Source organism: Fringilla coelebs (assembly GCF_963513975.1).
Source record: "Fringilla coelebs genome assembly, chromosome: 14".
In the NCBI taxonomy this organism is placed as follows: Eukaryota; Metazoa; Chordata; class Aves; order Passeriformes; family Fringillidae; genus Fringilla; species Fringilla coelebs.
The window spans coordinates 19033957-19050849 of record NC_140040.1 but is presented as its reverse complement, the minus strand read 5'-3'; the positions used below and the strand labels follow the sequence as shown (position 1 = coordinate 19050849).

The 16893-nt window shown below is 38.7% G+C and overlaps 1 protein-coding gene across 1 annotated transcript in view; it reads left to right on the top strand.

Moving 5' to 3' along the window:
- The window catches only part of LOC311159270 (transcription initiation factor TFIID subunit 4-like), a gene marked incomplete at its 5' end in the record, with an annotated part of 149496 nt that overhangs the window by 19142 nt on the left and 113461 nt on the right, over positions 1–16893 (top strand). Inside the window, 5 exons of the mRNA XM_084215253.1 lie at positions 99–326; positions 1151–1273; positions 2930–3019; positions 4734–4988; positions 14254–14359. Of these exons, the coding sequence (XP_084071379.1) occupies positions 99–326; positions 1151–1273; positions 2930–3019; positions 4734–4988; positions 14254–14359 (802 nt within the window). The remainder of the gene's footprint in view (positions 1–98; positions 327–1150; positions 1274–2929; positions 3020–4733; positions 4989–14253; positions 14360–16893) is intronic.

The following is a 16893-nucleotide window of genomic DNA, read 5'->3' as shown; positions in this document are numbered from 1 at the left end:
GATGAGCTTTAAATTCCTTTGCAAGCCAAACCATTCTATGATTCTCATATTTTTTTGAAAGTGAAAATGAATCTTTTTTTAATATAAAATATTAATAGGTATCAGTAGCTACGACAAGCGCTCCAAATCTGTTCAAGACAACGGTGGCAAGCGGAGCTTCAGCCTCCCAGCAGCCCGCAGTGCTCAGCAGTGCCCAGAGCCAGGGCTCGGGACAGCCCCCGGGGCAGCCGCGGCTGCCGCTGCCCCCTCCCACGGCAGCGCAGGTGCCAGCACAGCCCCTGGTCATCCCCAGCTCTCCCGTGCCTGGAACCACCGTGGTGTCACAGGCAAGTGTGGGAGAGGGGAAACTTGGTTCTCCTGGTGCTTTAGGAACTCCTCTCAGAAGAGCTTTTTCTTCTGGCAAACATGTATCCCTAGATGGGACAAATACTTGGCAAACAGGAGAAGCCTTCCCCTGGTTTCAGCCACATGGGATACAAGTGCTGAGAGGGAGGAAGAACACTTGTGGTCAGCTCTCCCCACCTGCCATGTCTGTGGCACTGCTGGAAGAACAGCTCTGTTCCTGCAGCAGAACAGTCAGGCCTTCACTCTATGGTCTGTCCTGTTGCTGGGCCTTGAAACTATGGTTACACCAATTGTTTCTTGGAGCAATTGCACCATATAAAAATAATGGCTTGTTTTACTACTAATGAAAAAAAAACCTAGATAGGGTGATGTTTGAAGACTCATTTCTAATTTGATTTTACTGGTGTAGCTGCTTTGTACAAAAGCATACTGAATCAATAATTTAACAAACTAAGATAGCTTGGGGAACGTTTGTACCTTGTCTGTTGGGCATCTTAAAGGGGAATTCATTTCTAGCAAATTGTTGTGTTACTTCTCATATTTAATGTTATTTGTATCAAAGCAGACTGTAAAATATAAAATATATTTCTTTCATTGATTTTTGTTGTTATTTGCAAGCTCTAATGTTCAGTTACCCAAAGAAAAGAAAATATCAGGTAACAAGCAGTAATAGCAAAACATATTTCATATATGGCTTGAATTAGAAAAGTTTCATCATTTTCCTTATTTGTAGTGGTTGGAGCATGCATTGATTGTGATGAAAAAATAGCATGGAGCTAATGGTTGTTTTCTTTGGTTTTTGCAGGAAATGCAAGAGAATGTGAAAAAATGTAAAAACTTTTTAGCTACCCTTATAAAACTTGCTTCTCATAATTCACCATCTCCTGAAACGTCCCGCAATGTGAAAGCTCTGGTTCAAGATTTGTTGGTAAATATTTAGTTACCATTTATTTTGTCAGTTATCTATTCAACTTCTTATTTATGGATATTGAAAACTATTGCTTTGATCTTAACAATTCTTTTGGCTGTAATGAAAGGGGTTGGGCTTCATCAAAATGCAATATTCTGTATATTATATATGTTAAAAAATCTGTTAAATGCAGACTTTCTTTTGGTTTTTGAAAGGGGAAATGCAGCAAAGTATTTAGTAGGCAGTTGTCAAAGCCACTCTTGTTTTGATGAGTTATACTTTGGTTTTAACTTGAGGATTCGTTATCCTAAATATGGGATCCCCCTAATCCCCCTTAAATCTGGGATTTTTCCTTGAGGATTTGTTTTTTTCCTCCAATCCCTGTTCTTCTCTGAAACAATAAGTTCTTAATTTTTGAAGTAAAGAACAGCTGTAGATGCAATCCCTTCACAACATGGGTTAGAGTTTCTAGGACTGAAGGAGCAGTATTTTCCTGAGCTGCTGATTTTCAGCTGTTCTGCAGACAGGAGCCTTAGTGGCACAGGGGTGTCCAGAGGCAAAGCTGTGTTAGAGTGCTCTGGCCAGAAAAAGGCTGCACTGGCTGCAGGCTCCAGTGCAACAGATGCTGCAGTGAATTCTATAAATGAGCTGCAGACAGAGCTGGGAAAGAGTCAGGCTTCTTAAAAGAAATGTAATATAGTCTATGAAAAACTTGGATTTAAAAGTAGTTGCTGTACATTTCTTTGAATTCGTTGCCAGAGAAATCTTTATGTTTTGGACAAGCCTAAGTGTGAGCCATTCAACAATCATATTCAATGATTCCAGTGAAAACTTGTTTGAACTTTTACCAACTTGAAAAGACTAAATAAGTAAGATTAACTACTTATAGTATTTTAAACAAAGTACCAACACACATAAATAATAAATATATTTATTGAAGCTTGTTTTGGTTTGCTTTTTCTCTTGTTCTGTATCAGTCAGGAAGGCTAATTTTTTTATTATAATCTGAACTTTTAACTAATGGTACTTTAGAAGTCTCATAAAATGTGCCCAAGTTAGAATTCTCTTCAATTGCTGCTAAATAAATGTGACTGATTATGTATTTGATACAAGTGTGTATTTTGTGAATATACATACAAATTCATAGAGGAGAAAATTTTATATCTACTTATAAGCATGCTTTTTATGTATGGCCATGCTTTACATATATAGTAGTTTTATATATAGTTTCTAGTTTTAGTCCATAGTTTTATATGTATGAATTCTACAAGTTAAATTGTACCATCAGAATTGGTTTTGGAATTATTACAAAGGCTGACAAATTTCATATTTTTAAGGTTACTTCAACAACCTGTTGTTGTTTTCTTTTAATTTTTAAAAAGAAATCACTATGTAAATGTTAGCAAGAGAGTGGAGTCCCAAAAGAGACTTGAGTGTTTCAGGGGCCTCATTTTGTCTGAAATTGTGCTTCCCCAAGGGAATTCTGTGCATTTTGAGTGGCATGTTGCATGTTTGAGTTAGTGCTTGGAGAGGAGTTAAGGAACTTCAGCTCTGAAAGTTTTTGATATGGCAGCCTATTTAGCTTGAGAGATATGTGTATATAGTAGCTGGGAAAGAGGCAACCAAACAGCTGAACTGAGATGTTGATGCTTTTTTTTTTTCTTCACCCTGCAGGATGCAAAGATTGATCCAGAAGAATTTACAGGCCGCCTTCAAACAGAACTCAAATCATCTCCTCAGCCATATCTTGTACCTTTCCTTAAGGTAATGTGAATATTGTTTGGTTAAATTTATTTCAGAGCAGAATTTCATGACATGAAGTCTTAGAATATCCTTTTTAAATAGTGTTATCTTCAGTGGTGCAGGGCTACCCTTCCTTTACCTCTAAATGCTGCCCATTTCTGCCAGGATCTTCCTGGCTGGAAGTGCTGTGCAGGCTGCACCTGTGTCAGGCCAGGCAGGTGCTGCTCTCAGCTGGAGGGGCCCTGGGCTGCTCCAACAGCCTGGGACAGTGCTGAGAAACAGGGAATTCCCACAGGACAGAGACCTTGTGTGTCTGGGACCTTGGCTGAGTTTTAGAAAAATGGATTTGTCGTCCGGAAGTTCACAGCTCGAGTAGCCCTGATCTAGAACATTGCAGTAATTAGATTAAAAAATAAAAAACACACCCTAGTTTGGAAACCATCCATTGGCTATTCTCTAGTGATCCTTTACTTTTAGAATAAATACACTTTTCTGTGGTAGTAGGTGATTTTTTGTGAAGAAGAAAAACATTCACCTTTCAAAGAGTCCCGAGTTATCTTTACAGAATGCTTCAAGTAATTTGAAAAGTTGTTTCCATATTGTTTTCCTAATCTGTGTTTGAGTTATTGATAACTTTCAATCCACATGGAACAATGAACTGGATAAAGTGTTGTTTAAATGATTCTGCTTCTAATCTGGAACTAATCAGCAGTAGAATTTCTGATATGATACCAAATGGATTTATTGTGGAGTCCTAACTGTCGGGTAAATTTAACTGTTAATTGGTTCTGTAAATTAGCTACAATAACTTCCATATGCAGGATTATATACAAATATAAAAAGCATGTTTAAGTCCCAACAAAACTACAAATATGATTTTAAAAGTATTTTTGGTCTAGTTCAAAACTTCTGTGTTTAGGGCAGATTTTCTCTCTCTTCTCTCCCTGCAACTTTGCTTCAGAACTTCTGCTCCTGTTTTTTCAAGTTATCATTAACACTTGTTTGTGGCTTTTACTGCAGTCACTTCTAGCATCATGATAAGTTTTGATTTATTTCCTTTCTTTGAAGTCCTTTCTGGGCAAGAGGCATTAAGTTTTTAAATCAATATTAGAAGTTTAGAAAGAGCTGTAGCTTGGGTTAAACACTATTGCATTCTACAGCTGCCTGAGGGAGCACTTCAAAAGAACACTTCTGCCACTTAAGAAGTAAAAAGTTTGTTCATGAAGGTACAGTACAGCATTTTAGAAGTATGTTTTCCTTGAAATGGTATGGGGCTTACAATAGTACGCTTTTCTAATGCACCCACAAGACATTACTTCAGAAATAATACAATAAACAGCTGCTGCTGTAGGGCACCAAGAGGGAAATCATTTGGTTGTAGGTACTGGAGGTGTGTTAGGAGGAGTACATTGGTGCAGCTTGCTGGGAATAGGGTTGTTCCATGGTTCTACCTTTTCTTCTTCCAATTCTTGCCCTTCCAAAGACCTAAGCTACAAGTTCTAGATAGTCTTGAGAAGAAGAGTGATTTTTCTACTACAGTGGAATTAGGGGCATGTGAAAATCTACAGGGTTGCTAAATCCAAATGGAAAGCTTATTAAAATCTGGATTTTCTATTACAATAAATATTCAATCTTAGTTCTGTTTGATGAACAGTAATTATGTTTACAGAAATTTCAAAATGCTTTTTGTCGATGTGCTACGTTTGATATTTCATAAACTTTCTTCTGTTTGTAGAAAAGTCTACCTGCACTGAGACAATCTTTACTGAACAGTCAGCATTTGGTTTTGCAAGGCCAGCCGTCTCAGCAGTCACTCCAACAGACCAAGCTCTCTCAAGTGATACCTCAGTCTGCCTCGGGAATCTCCTCTGTTGTCACCACACAGACAATAGGAATAAGGCAACCAAACAACATTTGCACAGTCTCTGTATCAAATACAGTGCAGCCTCCTCAGGTTAAGGTGGTACAGTCAAATCAGAGTTCTCAACTGGTAGGTACTGTAGTGTAAAAGAGGATTTCTTAATGAACTGTATAGCAGTTTTCAGTGTCACTTTCATTGCAGCTTGTTTGGGAAAATTCTGTTTTGTTTGTGTCATGTGCTGTGATATGTGGTAGTACCTCATTTTCTGTCATTTCACATGTATGCTTAACCATTACTTCAGATAAGATTATTAACATAAATTGAAGGAAGTGCACTCTTGGTCTTTTTGTCTGCAATAGAGTGGTTGTTGTGTGAGCACAGTGGAATTTGAGGGAATTACAAATGTAGAACAGAAAGCTTTCCAAGATTTACAGGCAAGAGTATAATGTTGAGTATGTCATTTGGTATGCTGCTTTGCTTTAAAATTAAAATGAACTCTCATTTTAAACTCTTCTGCACATAGTTATAAAATCTTGTAGAGGAATAGCTGTGCTGTACCAGGTGTTCTGTTTAGCAATAATGCCATTCTCTGTTGCTCACTGAACTGTATCTTTGTTGTGCATAGTGGAGTATTTATTAAGTGCTTAGATTCATTAATTTCAAAGGCACTATCAGTAAGGCAGCTGCACAGCCAGGTAGTCACTGAGAGTGTGGTGACTTTATCCTGCAGTTACACAGAATCTTGTGTGTGTATTTGCTCTTGTAATTAAAAGGTGTTAAGGATTTTTACAAGGCCTTGAGTTTATACAGGCATTGCTATCCTTTGTGAGAGTTTCCTTGTCTGTGGTTTCTGTGTATGTGTGAGTAAAGTACTTCACTTGGGTCTCACAATCATATTGAGAGGTTCCAGAACATGTATCAAGTTGGTAAAAATTTATATTATCGAGGTTGAGAAGTGCAAATGTGATAATGTAAAACCTTACAGTGATCTGTCCTTGAGTTTATAGGCTCTATAAAGCATATAAATAATTAGTAATGTGTGTGGAGAGAGAATATCTCTTTTGCATTAATTTAAAAGTAGCAGTGCACAGTCTGAAAATACCTGTGCTGTGTCTTGAACCTTACAAACACTTTCTAGTACTTAAATTATTAACTCTAAAATGAAATAAATATAATGAAATAATAGTGTAAGCATAGTTTTAATGTGTAGGAACATCTTGAGTGGTAAGATTTGTGACTCTGGCACTTGTAATACACACAAGACAGTTGGATGCTTTTCACTTTAGCTTGGCTGCTTCAGTGCAGGTTCAGCCACTTTCATTCTTTCTTTTTCTGAGCTGGCTCTTCCCCACCCTGTCTGGATTGTTATATTAATTAGAAAAGTGTTCCTCACACTATATGTGACATCTCTTTGATTGGTCCATGTTTGATGACTGAATGGGCAATAGCTCTGGTTCTTCTAGGCAGAAGAGTAGAAGCTGCTCATAATTACAGGTGGAAAAATTGCTCCCTGTCCCAAGTTAAGCAAATTTGTGCCTGCAGCTGACAAATTGCTTAGAGGTAGAAGTGTCCATGGCCAGTAAGTCTGGCCATATCTCATGCCACAATCTAAGGCAAGCCTACTGCCATGTAACATGGCTTTTTCCAGTGTTGTGCAGCCCACCTTAAGGGCTCCTGTGCCCACTGGGCAGGTTTCACCCCACCCTTTGAGAAACACTGGTGTGGGACAGAAATGGGTAAGATCGCAGGAGTTCTTACTCCAATGATTCTAGTTCTGGTGGGGTATTTTCTGGTTGGGATAAAGCCAGACTTCTGGGAGAGGCACATTCTGCCTGTCTCATGTCAATGGATACTCTAAGCAAGCAGTTGTGATGTTGTGAGTAGAGATGAACAACCTGAAGAGCTTTTCTGACATGCCTGGCTAATAGGAGGAGCTGGAAGCTGCTCAGGTGACATTGTGGAGATTGATCTGATGGGCAAGAGAAGTTGGTTTTCTGTCTGTAAGGAGGTCACAGGTCTAGGGCTGAATTTTCATTTACTGGGTACTTGAAATGACCACTACATTTTCAAAATGTCACAAACTGCACAAAGCAAAGCTGTGGATAATACTATTTCTTTTCTGGAAAAGATATAATATATAAAAATATATATAATAGGGAGAAGACATTAAGAATCATAATTTATTTGCTTTAATGTGAAACTGTCTTTTCATATTTCCTTTAAATTTATCAGTCTTCAGTTAATAGAATCAAACAGTACTCAACCAGGCACTTAATGACCTTCAGAGTAGTTCTATACAGACAAAAGCAGCATCAGACATCAAGAGTCACTGCATCAAAAAAATCTTAGCACAGCAACCATCAGCTCAGGTGCCAAGCAGACAGCACAGCAGCAGCTCCATATCAGCCCAGTAATTGCTGATAAGTATTGATTTGTTTGCAGTGACAGTGCTCCCACTGTCCCAGCTCTCAGTGCTCCCTGAAATCAGAGCACAGGGCTGCTGGCCATCTTGCCTTGGACTTGTCCAGCAGAGGAAGATTGCAGCTGGCTTGCCTGGGGGCAGCCAGCCCTGATGGAAGAACTGGCTGAGCTCCAGGTTTTCCAAGCCTGAAGCTCACTGGAGAGGGTTCCAGCTGGCTTTGCAAACTGTCCAGCTGCAGAAGGGCAAGCTTGTTTTAGACTATGGATCTTTTCATCCCAGCCAGTTTACTGTAGTCCAGTTCCCCTTAAAACATGAAGGGGCTGTTAGCTGCTCCTTCCTTTGTCTTTCCTGTTTCTCAGAGGTGCCAGCTGTGGTGATGCTTTCCCCAGCTGCATTGAGGTACCTTGCAATGTGAAAATCCTGTGTGCACTGTCAGCATGCAGCAGAGCTTGCACAAAGGCTTTGAAATGTACAGTGCTAACAGAGATGAAACAGGAGACTTTTAATCTGTTTTGTAGAGTACTGGAATCATGTTCCAAACCATGAAAAACAATGCTTTAGAAAGCCAGATAGTGCTACTTGTACATAAAGAAAAGGGGAACAATCTTAGGCTAATGTTTTATTGATGAGACACTTATGAGGTAAGCCAGCAATAATTTTTTTTAATTGTTCTAAGTGCAATGTTCAAAGTTTGTCTAAATTGCCATTCTTAGAGTCCATGTGCCCTGTGTTGCCTTGTGCATGCAGACATTGCCTGTCTTGTTTTGGGTGTTGCAGCAGGTGAAATTTGTGTGAATAAGAGAGATGTTCTTTCCTACACATGTTGAGGTTATAAGTGGATTGATGGGTAGTGGAGATGGATTAGCACTTTGTGTGTTGTCTTGGCACTGTCTGCACCACAAGGAGAAAGAACTCCTGGAAGTTAAAGCCAAATATTAAACTTGAGTGATAGAAAAACCCAGTAAGAAAATCAGTGATCCATCTTAATTAAAAAAAAAATTAATGATATACAAAGCTGTCTAAAGATTCATGCAGGCCTAGGATTAGGAGGGATGTATTGAAATACATCTGCACCATTTCTGCTGCACTACTAGGGCACACTGTCCAGAGGGCAGGCTCTGCCATATTCTAAGTTACATTAGAGCAGGATTTGCTCAAACATTTACTGACACCTTCCCTGCACTCTCACAGTGGATGGGGTCTCTCAGAGCTGAGGTAGAGTAATGGAATTTGGAAACAAGATACAGCAGCAGAATAAGAATTATGTTATATGGGGATGTTCCACTTGGCTTTTTAGTTCTCCACTGAGGTTTTTCTGGCATCACTTTTCTGTTCATGAATGAATGTAATTTGTACACATTTTAGTGAAATTTTAGGAAATAATTTTCTTATTGTCTTGTCTGCAAGGCAGCTTAGAAATGGAAGAGTAATAGATAGCTGTTTGGATAAAAGGGATATTTTCTGTTAATTGACTAATAAAGGTCTAGCCACTGACGTGGAGTTTGGTGTGCAGTAAAATAGAAATAAAAATGGCTGTTGAGCAGTACATGTCTGGGATCCATTAACAGGAACAAAGCCTGTACTTGGCAAATTGTGTGCCTGTATGAAACACAGCCTAGTGGTTTTCTGAGTTGTTATCATGGGCTTTATTTTCAGAATTTTTGGGGCCATATGTTAATATAAGGAGAATATTGTCACTGATTGCTTTTTGGATACCAATAACAGAAGGCCAGGCTTGAAAGCAAAGATTAAAAGAAAAGCTTAAGAGAATTGAAGACAGAGAACTTCTTCAAACACCCATTGTAAGGGAGAATAAAGGGGAAAATTCCTTATTTGGAACAGATCAAGATGGTAAAAATGTGAATAACAGGATATAATTAAATGAAGTAGGATTTAGGTAGGATATAAGGCAAAATATCCTTAAAGTAAGAGAGAATATTAGATGGTAGATCAGGCTCCTGAGGACAGTGATGAAAAAGCCATAATTGAACGCACTCAAAAGTAACCATTTGACCATTGTAGGAAGAATTGTGTAATAAATTGAGGAGCAGGTGGAACAATTGATCTCGTGGCTTCTGTTTTATTGTTCTCCATTTCTTTGTTGAAAGCCTGTACTCAATGGAATAGTGTTATTGTCATATTACCATTAAAATAGTAATTTTTTTTTATTTGGGAGGAAAAAAAGTTGCTTATGTAGATTTTGAGGCACCATTGAAAAACTGTAGCTGCTACTGCAGCATGATAAGCAATGGTAAATATGAATTCTAGGCCCATAAAAGCATGAACATTGTAAGTTAATGCTGCCAGATTACATGATAGCTGAGGTTTGATATGACATTTATCTTCAGGAGTGAGTAGACTGATAAATCACAAGTGGCATAGCCACAAGTGAGTTAGCAAGTGTTTACTCATGAGTGAAGATAAATGTCATATCAGACCACAGCCATTCTGAGTTTTATGTGTTTATGCATGTCTTGTTTCTTCCTTCCACATTATTTTTTTTAACTTAATTGAGAGGAAAAAAAGCTTGGTAAAGGATATATTTTTCAAATTTATTTTTGTTTTTCATTCTTTGCTGAAGTTCTTGTTTACTGTGTTTTTGTCTTTATTGCAGTACTGGCTTGATAGGTTTGAGCTATTGGTTCAGATGCTTTTGTTGCAGAGGGGGATTCCTGTGAATTGAGCCAGGCTGGTTTTGCAGCCCTTGTCAAGTAAAGGTTGGACCCTTGTGCATCTGCACTGGTCCAGGAGATTTGCAAAATCCTAAATCCTTGTCTTCAGAAACTGTAGCAATGAATTCTAATCTTCCTAAAGGAATTTTCCTTTCAATGGTTTGTAGGTAGTGGCTCTCATTTAATTTTGTCTCTCTTGTGCAGGCATGAGAAAGACTGATAACTTCTGTTCTCTTCCTGCTTCTGTACATTTGATGTGCTTTGGCTAGATTCTTTCTCAGTCTGTATTTGTTGGTTTTGCTGTTGATTATTGGTCTGTGTTCATGTCTGTAATTTGTTCTCTGTCCTGCAGTAACTTACACAGTGGAAGATGTCATGGAATGATTATCACCTTTTGGCTTGAGATTAGGACCAGAGAGAGCCATTACTTTACTCTCATAGAGTTACCAAACCTATGCTTTTTGAAGAAAACCCTTAGGAAGAAAAAAAAAGAGTATTTCAGCTGTCACCTCTTTGCTGTTCTGGTTATCAGTAGTGTGACTGTTGTATATCCTTTTTTGTCTTCATGAGCCTGCTGCCTTATGGAAGCACCTTTGTCTAAACATCCCTTTTTTCACCTGGGAAAATCCAGTCAGCTTTAGCAAAGGGCAGAGTGCTATCTGCAGAGTTCAGGAGGTGAGAGGAGGAGCTGGTCTGGCACAGCAGACAAATGGTGAATGAAAGTGAGTGTGACGAGTGGAGGGAGGTGACAAGGGGAGAAGAGCAAAGATGAAATAAAAAGAGAGGGAGAGTACTTTTTATTGTGAGAAATGCACATCTTACTTTGCAGAAAAATGTTATTTTATAGAAGAAAAGTGTTAGGTAACTGTTCACACATTGCACTTGGAGAAGCAATGCCATGACTTTGCTGCTTTAGTGTGTTCTTGAAGAGCTCCAAAGTGCAGCAGCCCAGGACAAGATTCTTCAACTTTGACAGATAAATTGAAGAGGAATAACTAGTATATCACAGCACTTGCTGTCTCAACACTGTCTTGATCATAATTTTACCATTTTCCTAACTCTATCAAATCTAGGCAATGACAAATCACATTCTGTCTTTTCTGTTTTCTGTGCCTTTGTTTTCTGTTGTTGTGCTTGCTGTCTTCAGAGCTGTACATAATTAAAATGCTTCCCTTTTTAGGGGAGGTGGAATGATGAACAGTTCCTGTATGCTCTGAAGACTTTTGTATTCTGTCTCTTTACCTTTTGTGACTGAGCACTTTAATAAAATCAGTGGTGGTGTGTTTGTGGACACAGTGTGGAAGGTTTGAAAGGACTCCTGGAGGTGTCTTGTGCAGCCTCCTGCTTACACATTGGGATGTCTCCCCTGTGACCAGTCATGTTTTGAGTGTCTTCAAGAAGAAATTGCACAGCCTCTTGAGGCAGCCTGTTCAGAGCTTGCCCACCCTCATGGTAATTTTTTTCTTCTGTTATATTGGAATTTCCTATATTCCAGCTTGTGTCTTTAGTGCTACATCATTCTGCTCTGCACGTCTGGGGGAGTCTGGCTCTGTCCTCTCCTCATCTTCCCAAAGGTGGTTGCAGCAGCAGTGAGATCTCCCCTTTTCTGAAGGCAGGAGTAATGTCCCTGCTAACCTCAGTGTCCTAAAACTCTGTCTCTGCTCTCTCAGTCTGGGTCAGTGCTTGTCAACTGATCAGTGACAGTCAGCTTGGATTTGCAATATGGAGAGATAACCTGACCTGGGGTACACTTGTTGTGCATGATTTTAATCTGTGAGGAATATGAAATAAATTAAGGTAATCCTCTCCCAGACCAGTTTGCTGGTGCAGTTGGTCATTGTCTACAACTTTGAGGTCGAGCTAAGGACTTTATATCAATGTTTATGATGGTGGGAAAACAGGCAAGAAGTTTGAATTATCTTAATTGGTGTAGTGTGACTTAGGTACAAATTTTAATGCAGGATCCTCTGATTCATTGGTTTTTACTATGTCCCTAGTTTGCCTGCAGAGAAGTTACATATTCTGCTTTATAATTAGTAAATTGCTCATGTTAATTCCTCAATGATCTCCACATCTGGAGATTGCACATTTCTTAAAGCTCCAGTATAGAAACTGGGATTTAGTGTCAGATGCTGCTCTGAGCTCTGGTGCAGTTGTGCTTTTGAGAGAGCGTGTGCCTGTTGCTGGTTGGTTTCTTTATGGAGTTTAAGATGATGATTTTGGCCTCTGCCCCTTGGAAAAGTTTGTTTCTCAATAATTTTCTAGACTCTCAGTGTTTGTACATACATTGAAGTCCTAGCACAGTACTTGCCAAAGAACAGTTTGTGGAATGTATTGGATAGTAAAGAAAACATTGCCATTTATGTCATCTTAAATGGTTAAATATTGTCCTGTCTTTACTGGTGTTGGTGGCTCATTTTGTAGGGTATTCACATGAAAATATTAATTGAGGGAAAAAGAACTTGGTTCTGAACTGTAGAAGTTGCCTCACAGAGAGGGGGGAAAAAAATGCAATTGCAGAAGATTACTGTAATACTAGTAATTCTGAAATTCTGTTCAGAGGTCCCACACATCTCCTTTATGGCCTGGCTTCTGGTCCATTAAGGTGCAACAGCTTTTCTTCACTATTCTCTGCAAACTGATCCAGTAAATGATTGTAAAAGTGGCATCATTCTCCTTTTTCATACCAATGTATGTTTTCTTAACATGGATTGTTCCTGTCTTTTTACCAAAACCACACTTGTTCATGTTTCCTGTGCATCAAAATGCAGTTTAATTCAACTTTTTTTTCCTGTTATTTTCACTGATCAACTCTTTCTTTCCTGTTTTTAAGCATGGTAGCTGCTTTATTCTTTCCCCTCTGAGTGTAACTCTTCACTCTCTGTCTTGACCAAGTAAATTTGTCTCTATTTGCTCCATTTCTGTGCTTTGTACAAGTGCTCCATTTTCCTGCAGTGTCCATAGTTGAAGCTGAATCCTTAATCCTTTTTCCCTTTTCTCTTTCTGCAGGGTGATTATTGCTAATACCTCTACATCCACAGGTTTATCATAACTTTTCGACTCTCTGTATTTTAGGATGTACAAAATGCAGTTTAGTAACTTCAGAATGGCCCAATTTGGTTTTTTCTCCGGAATCCATCAGAGATCCCTCATTACTCTTGTCTTGTTTGTATTTTCACCTGTCTCCCTTGCAGTTTTGGAGCCCTGGTTCCTGCTGATGGAATTAGCAGGAATTTCCCCACTGCTCATGCTGCTGTCCCATTCCATTTGTGGATGTCTGTCTGTCCTTTTTTTCTCCATAGGTTGCTGTGCACTCAGAGCTTTGGCCATGTGCTGTCCAGCTAAGTGCAGGTTTTAGGAGCTGGTTGTGGGAGTGCTGCATCCCAGCCTGGGGGGCTCACACAGGGCAGGAGCTCAGTTGTGACTGTGAGCAGCACCACAGTTGTGGTTGGAATCTTCCTCAAATTGCTGCTTGCCAGTGGTTTATTTTCAGAGTTTGTTGATGGGTTTTTTACAGCTCTGCAGCATCCACACATCTTTCTGAATCTTCTGTTCATTACATCTGTGATCTTGTTCCTGATGATCTGAATGTTGATTTTTTGTTGTTGTTGTTGTTGTTGAACATTTTGCTGTTGATTAAATGTGACTCTTGCACGTGTTTTCTTTTTGATTTGATTTGTTTATGGGTCAAATGTTACATTTCTAACCCAGGTTTAGTTTTAAGGAAGAACTTCAGAACCTGAATTAGTAGTAAGTGAAACCTTGAGAATATCTAATCAGCATTTAAAAGATTCATAGTGTGTGATCACCACAAAACTTGGTTTGCTTTCTTGTGTATATCTGACTTTGGAATCCATAATATTTTAGAATTTATTTTTAGTATGTTTTCTTTAAAAAGCGTAGATATTAAGTGCAAGGCCTAATGTTTGTAGGTGGATACCACTATAATTATTGCAGCATTTTCTTCTACAAAACTGCTTTTCTTCCTAGTAAAATGTCTAAAGACAAAAGTCTGAATTTTAATATTAACCTTACAAGTTTGCAGTATATTTTTAGTGAAGGTTGTGAGGTATGACATCTGTGTCGTATATGATTGAATTTTTTTAAAGCATAATGGCAAAATAGGTATATACACACACACACAACCACATGCATTACATGAATATGACTTTTGTCACCAGCTGGTTGTGCTTGTAGAGATCCACATGCTTATCTTGCTCATGACAGGTATCAGTGTATTTACGTTGTGTGTGTTTGTGTATAAAGAGTATAATATAAGTATACTTTTCTTTAATAATAGCAGATTATCCAGTCAACATCTGCTCAAACTGTGAAACGAACCCCTGCTTGCCAGACTACCCAGATTAGGATGCCAGTGGTAATAACTCAGACCATTAGACCACAAGGTATGGGTTTAAATGTTTTAGTGAGATTGTTACCTTTGTATGAATTTTGTTGTAATTACAAACGAGTAGCATGGAAAACGTACAGTGTTGACATTGGCAACATTGTTGACATTTATTTTTACCTCGTGCTGGCTGAAGAGTGCATGTTTTCATATGCAGTTTCAAGGTGTTTCAGACCAACACAGTGAAATGTTTTGGAACAACGTTAGGACTGAACTCTCATATGTTTAGCTCTTTACTTAGCAATTTTTCATGGAAAGTTCTAAACCAGGTCAGGAACTTGGCTCTCATTGTCCTAAACTGTAACTCAGGGCCAAGAAAAAAATTCTTTATTTTCCTGAAGCTTCGTGGATGCCTCAATTGAATCATCCTACTTGTAATTCATACTCCTGAAGCAGAACGTGGTAGTCCCCATCTCTGCAGCTACAGAGGTCAAGGTGGGAGCCCTAGAGAAATTTCTCAAGCCTCAGGTTGGTTTTCTTTGGCTCCTGTCAGTATGTTTACTTTTTGGTGAGGTCAGAGATTGGCTACAGCAACCTGACATGCCATGATCAGCCACAGCATGTGGTTTGCACACACCTTCCTCATCTGTCTGTGCACAGGTGGGTTCATGTCTGCCTGGTACTTCCCACTTTCTAAGAGGATCCTTGAAGCCTCCTTGCTTCCTAATAAATACCCATTTGTTCCTTTCTACCACTGAATCTCTTAGGCTTGGGTTTTATTTTTCCTGAATATGTGTGGGAGTATCTTACTGGATATGGGCATTTACAGATTGAGGGTTTGTAATGGAATACAGAGCTTGTCATCTTCAGGTACTGAATCAACTAGTTCAAATGCACATAAAAGCTATTGCTGCCTACTTGACTTCATTGCTTGGTTGTTTCTATTCTCCTTGGGAAAAAAAGCATCAAAAATGTTTAACAGCAGTTGATGTTTTACTTGCTCTGCTCTCCTAGGGGAATCCAAAGGTTGAATGGACACAAAAACCAAGCTGTCACTGTAACCCTGTAGGCTGTTTTCCAAGTTAGGAAGGAATACAGTTACTCACCATCAAATGTGTTTGTTTGATAGCACTGATTCTCATGTCCTGAGTTTATAACATGTCCATCTTATAGCATGAGCTTTCACTTCTGACTAATGTGTTTGAGAGTGAAGGCAGATTCCATTTCTCTGCTTGTTCAGTCTCCAAGTTGTGAATGTCAACAGTGTACTGAGAATTTGCATGATACTGGCATCTGTCTTTTAAACAGTAGGTTCAGAAAATGAGTTTATTCTTGATAGCCCTTGATCAGCCAGTGCAATGCAACTTAACTGGCAGTTTGTCTTATGGTAGATGGTTTTATAAAAGCCAATTTATGCAAGGTCCTATTTTCTGGTGAACTTATTCAAATTTACAGGTTTGGTTGAGCCCTCCAGTATATGGTTTTATTCACACAAAACAAACAAGAATAGGCATTTAGAAAGCATCCCAGTATAAAACCACTCATCTTGCAGCCCACATCTAGGGAGCAGGCTGCCTGTGTTCTGGCAGCACTGTCATGAGTGCAATATTGTGATATATTGTTAAAACCTTTTACTGTAAACACCAGTGTAATGGTATTTTATACTGACCCAGGTATTCCTGCAGGAGGAGCTAAGATACTGGAATAGGACATCATCTAAATAAAAATTCTGGTAGCATAATTTTGTGGAGTGTGACTTGTTAAGGGTAGCTACCTCAGAGCTGAGCTGACCTCCACAAAGTGCTGCATTTTCCTCCTTGAGAGGAGTGAATCTCCAAGTGTAGTGTATCTTCAGTACATCCATGTGAACAGACTGTAATACTTGTTAAAACAGTAGTTTAGATAAAACTGGCATGCTTTAAAGACCTTTGTATAAATAAAATTACTTCCACACCAGTGGAAGTAACACCATTGTTACTGCATGAAAAATTCACACTCCTTTACCAAAGCACTCTACTCGTATAATATTTAGGTGAATTCCATTTTATGGATTGGATGGAGGAATTGAGCCAAATAATAAAATAATTTACTAGAGTATTTGTTGCAGCTATTTAACCAGTGCTGAAATACAACTAGGAATTTATAAGCTCCTAAATTTGGGCTTATTTTTCTAGATCATGCTAATTAAAATGTGAAGCAAGGATGCAGTGGTGAAAGACTCTGTATGTCATTACCAATCCCATGATATATCTAGGCCCACAGGTGATTTTAATTTTCAAAATATGCTCTGCCCATAATAAAAATGGATGATTTAGGCATATTTTATGTCTAACCCTCAGTCAGGCACAGTTGTAATTTATTTAAACCAGAAAACTCAAATGTCATCCCAAACCTTACATTCACTTTGCCCGATCCATTGAGTAGGATTACAAATACTTGGGCTGAATGTGAGACTTAATTCTTCCATATCCATATGGATATACATGTTTTGGGAGTGTTTTTTGATCAAAAGTATCATCTGTAGAAAACAAAGCATTGATACTGATTCCAAAGAAATCCATTAATTCTGGAGGAGGGCTGTTGTTACTTTAA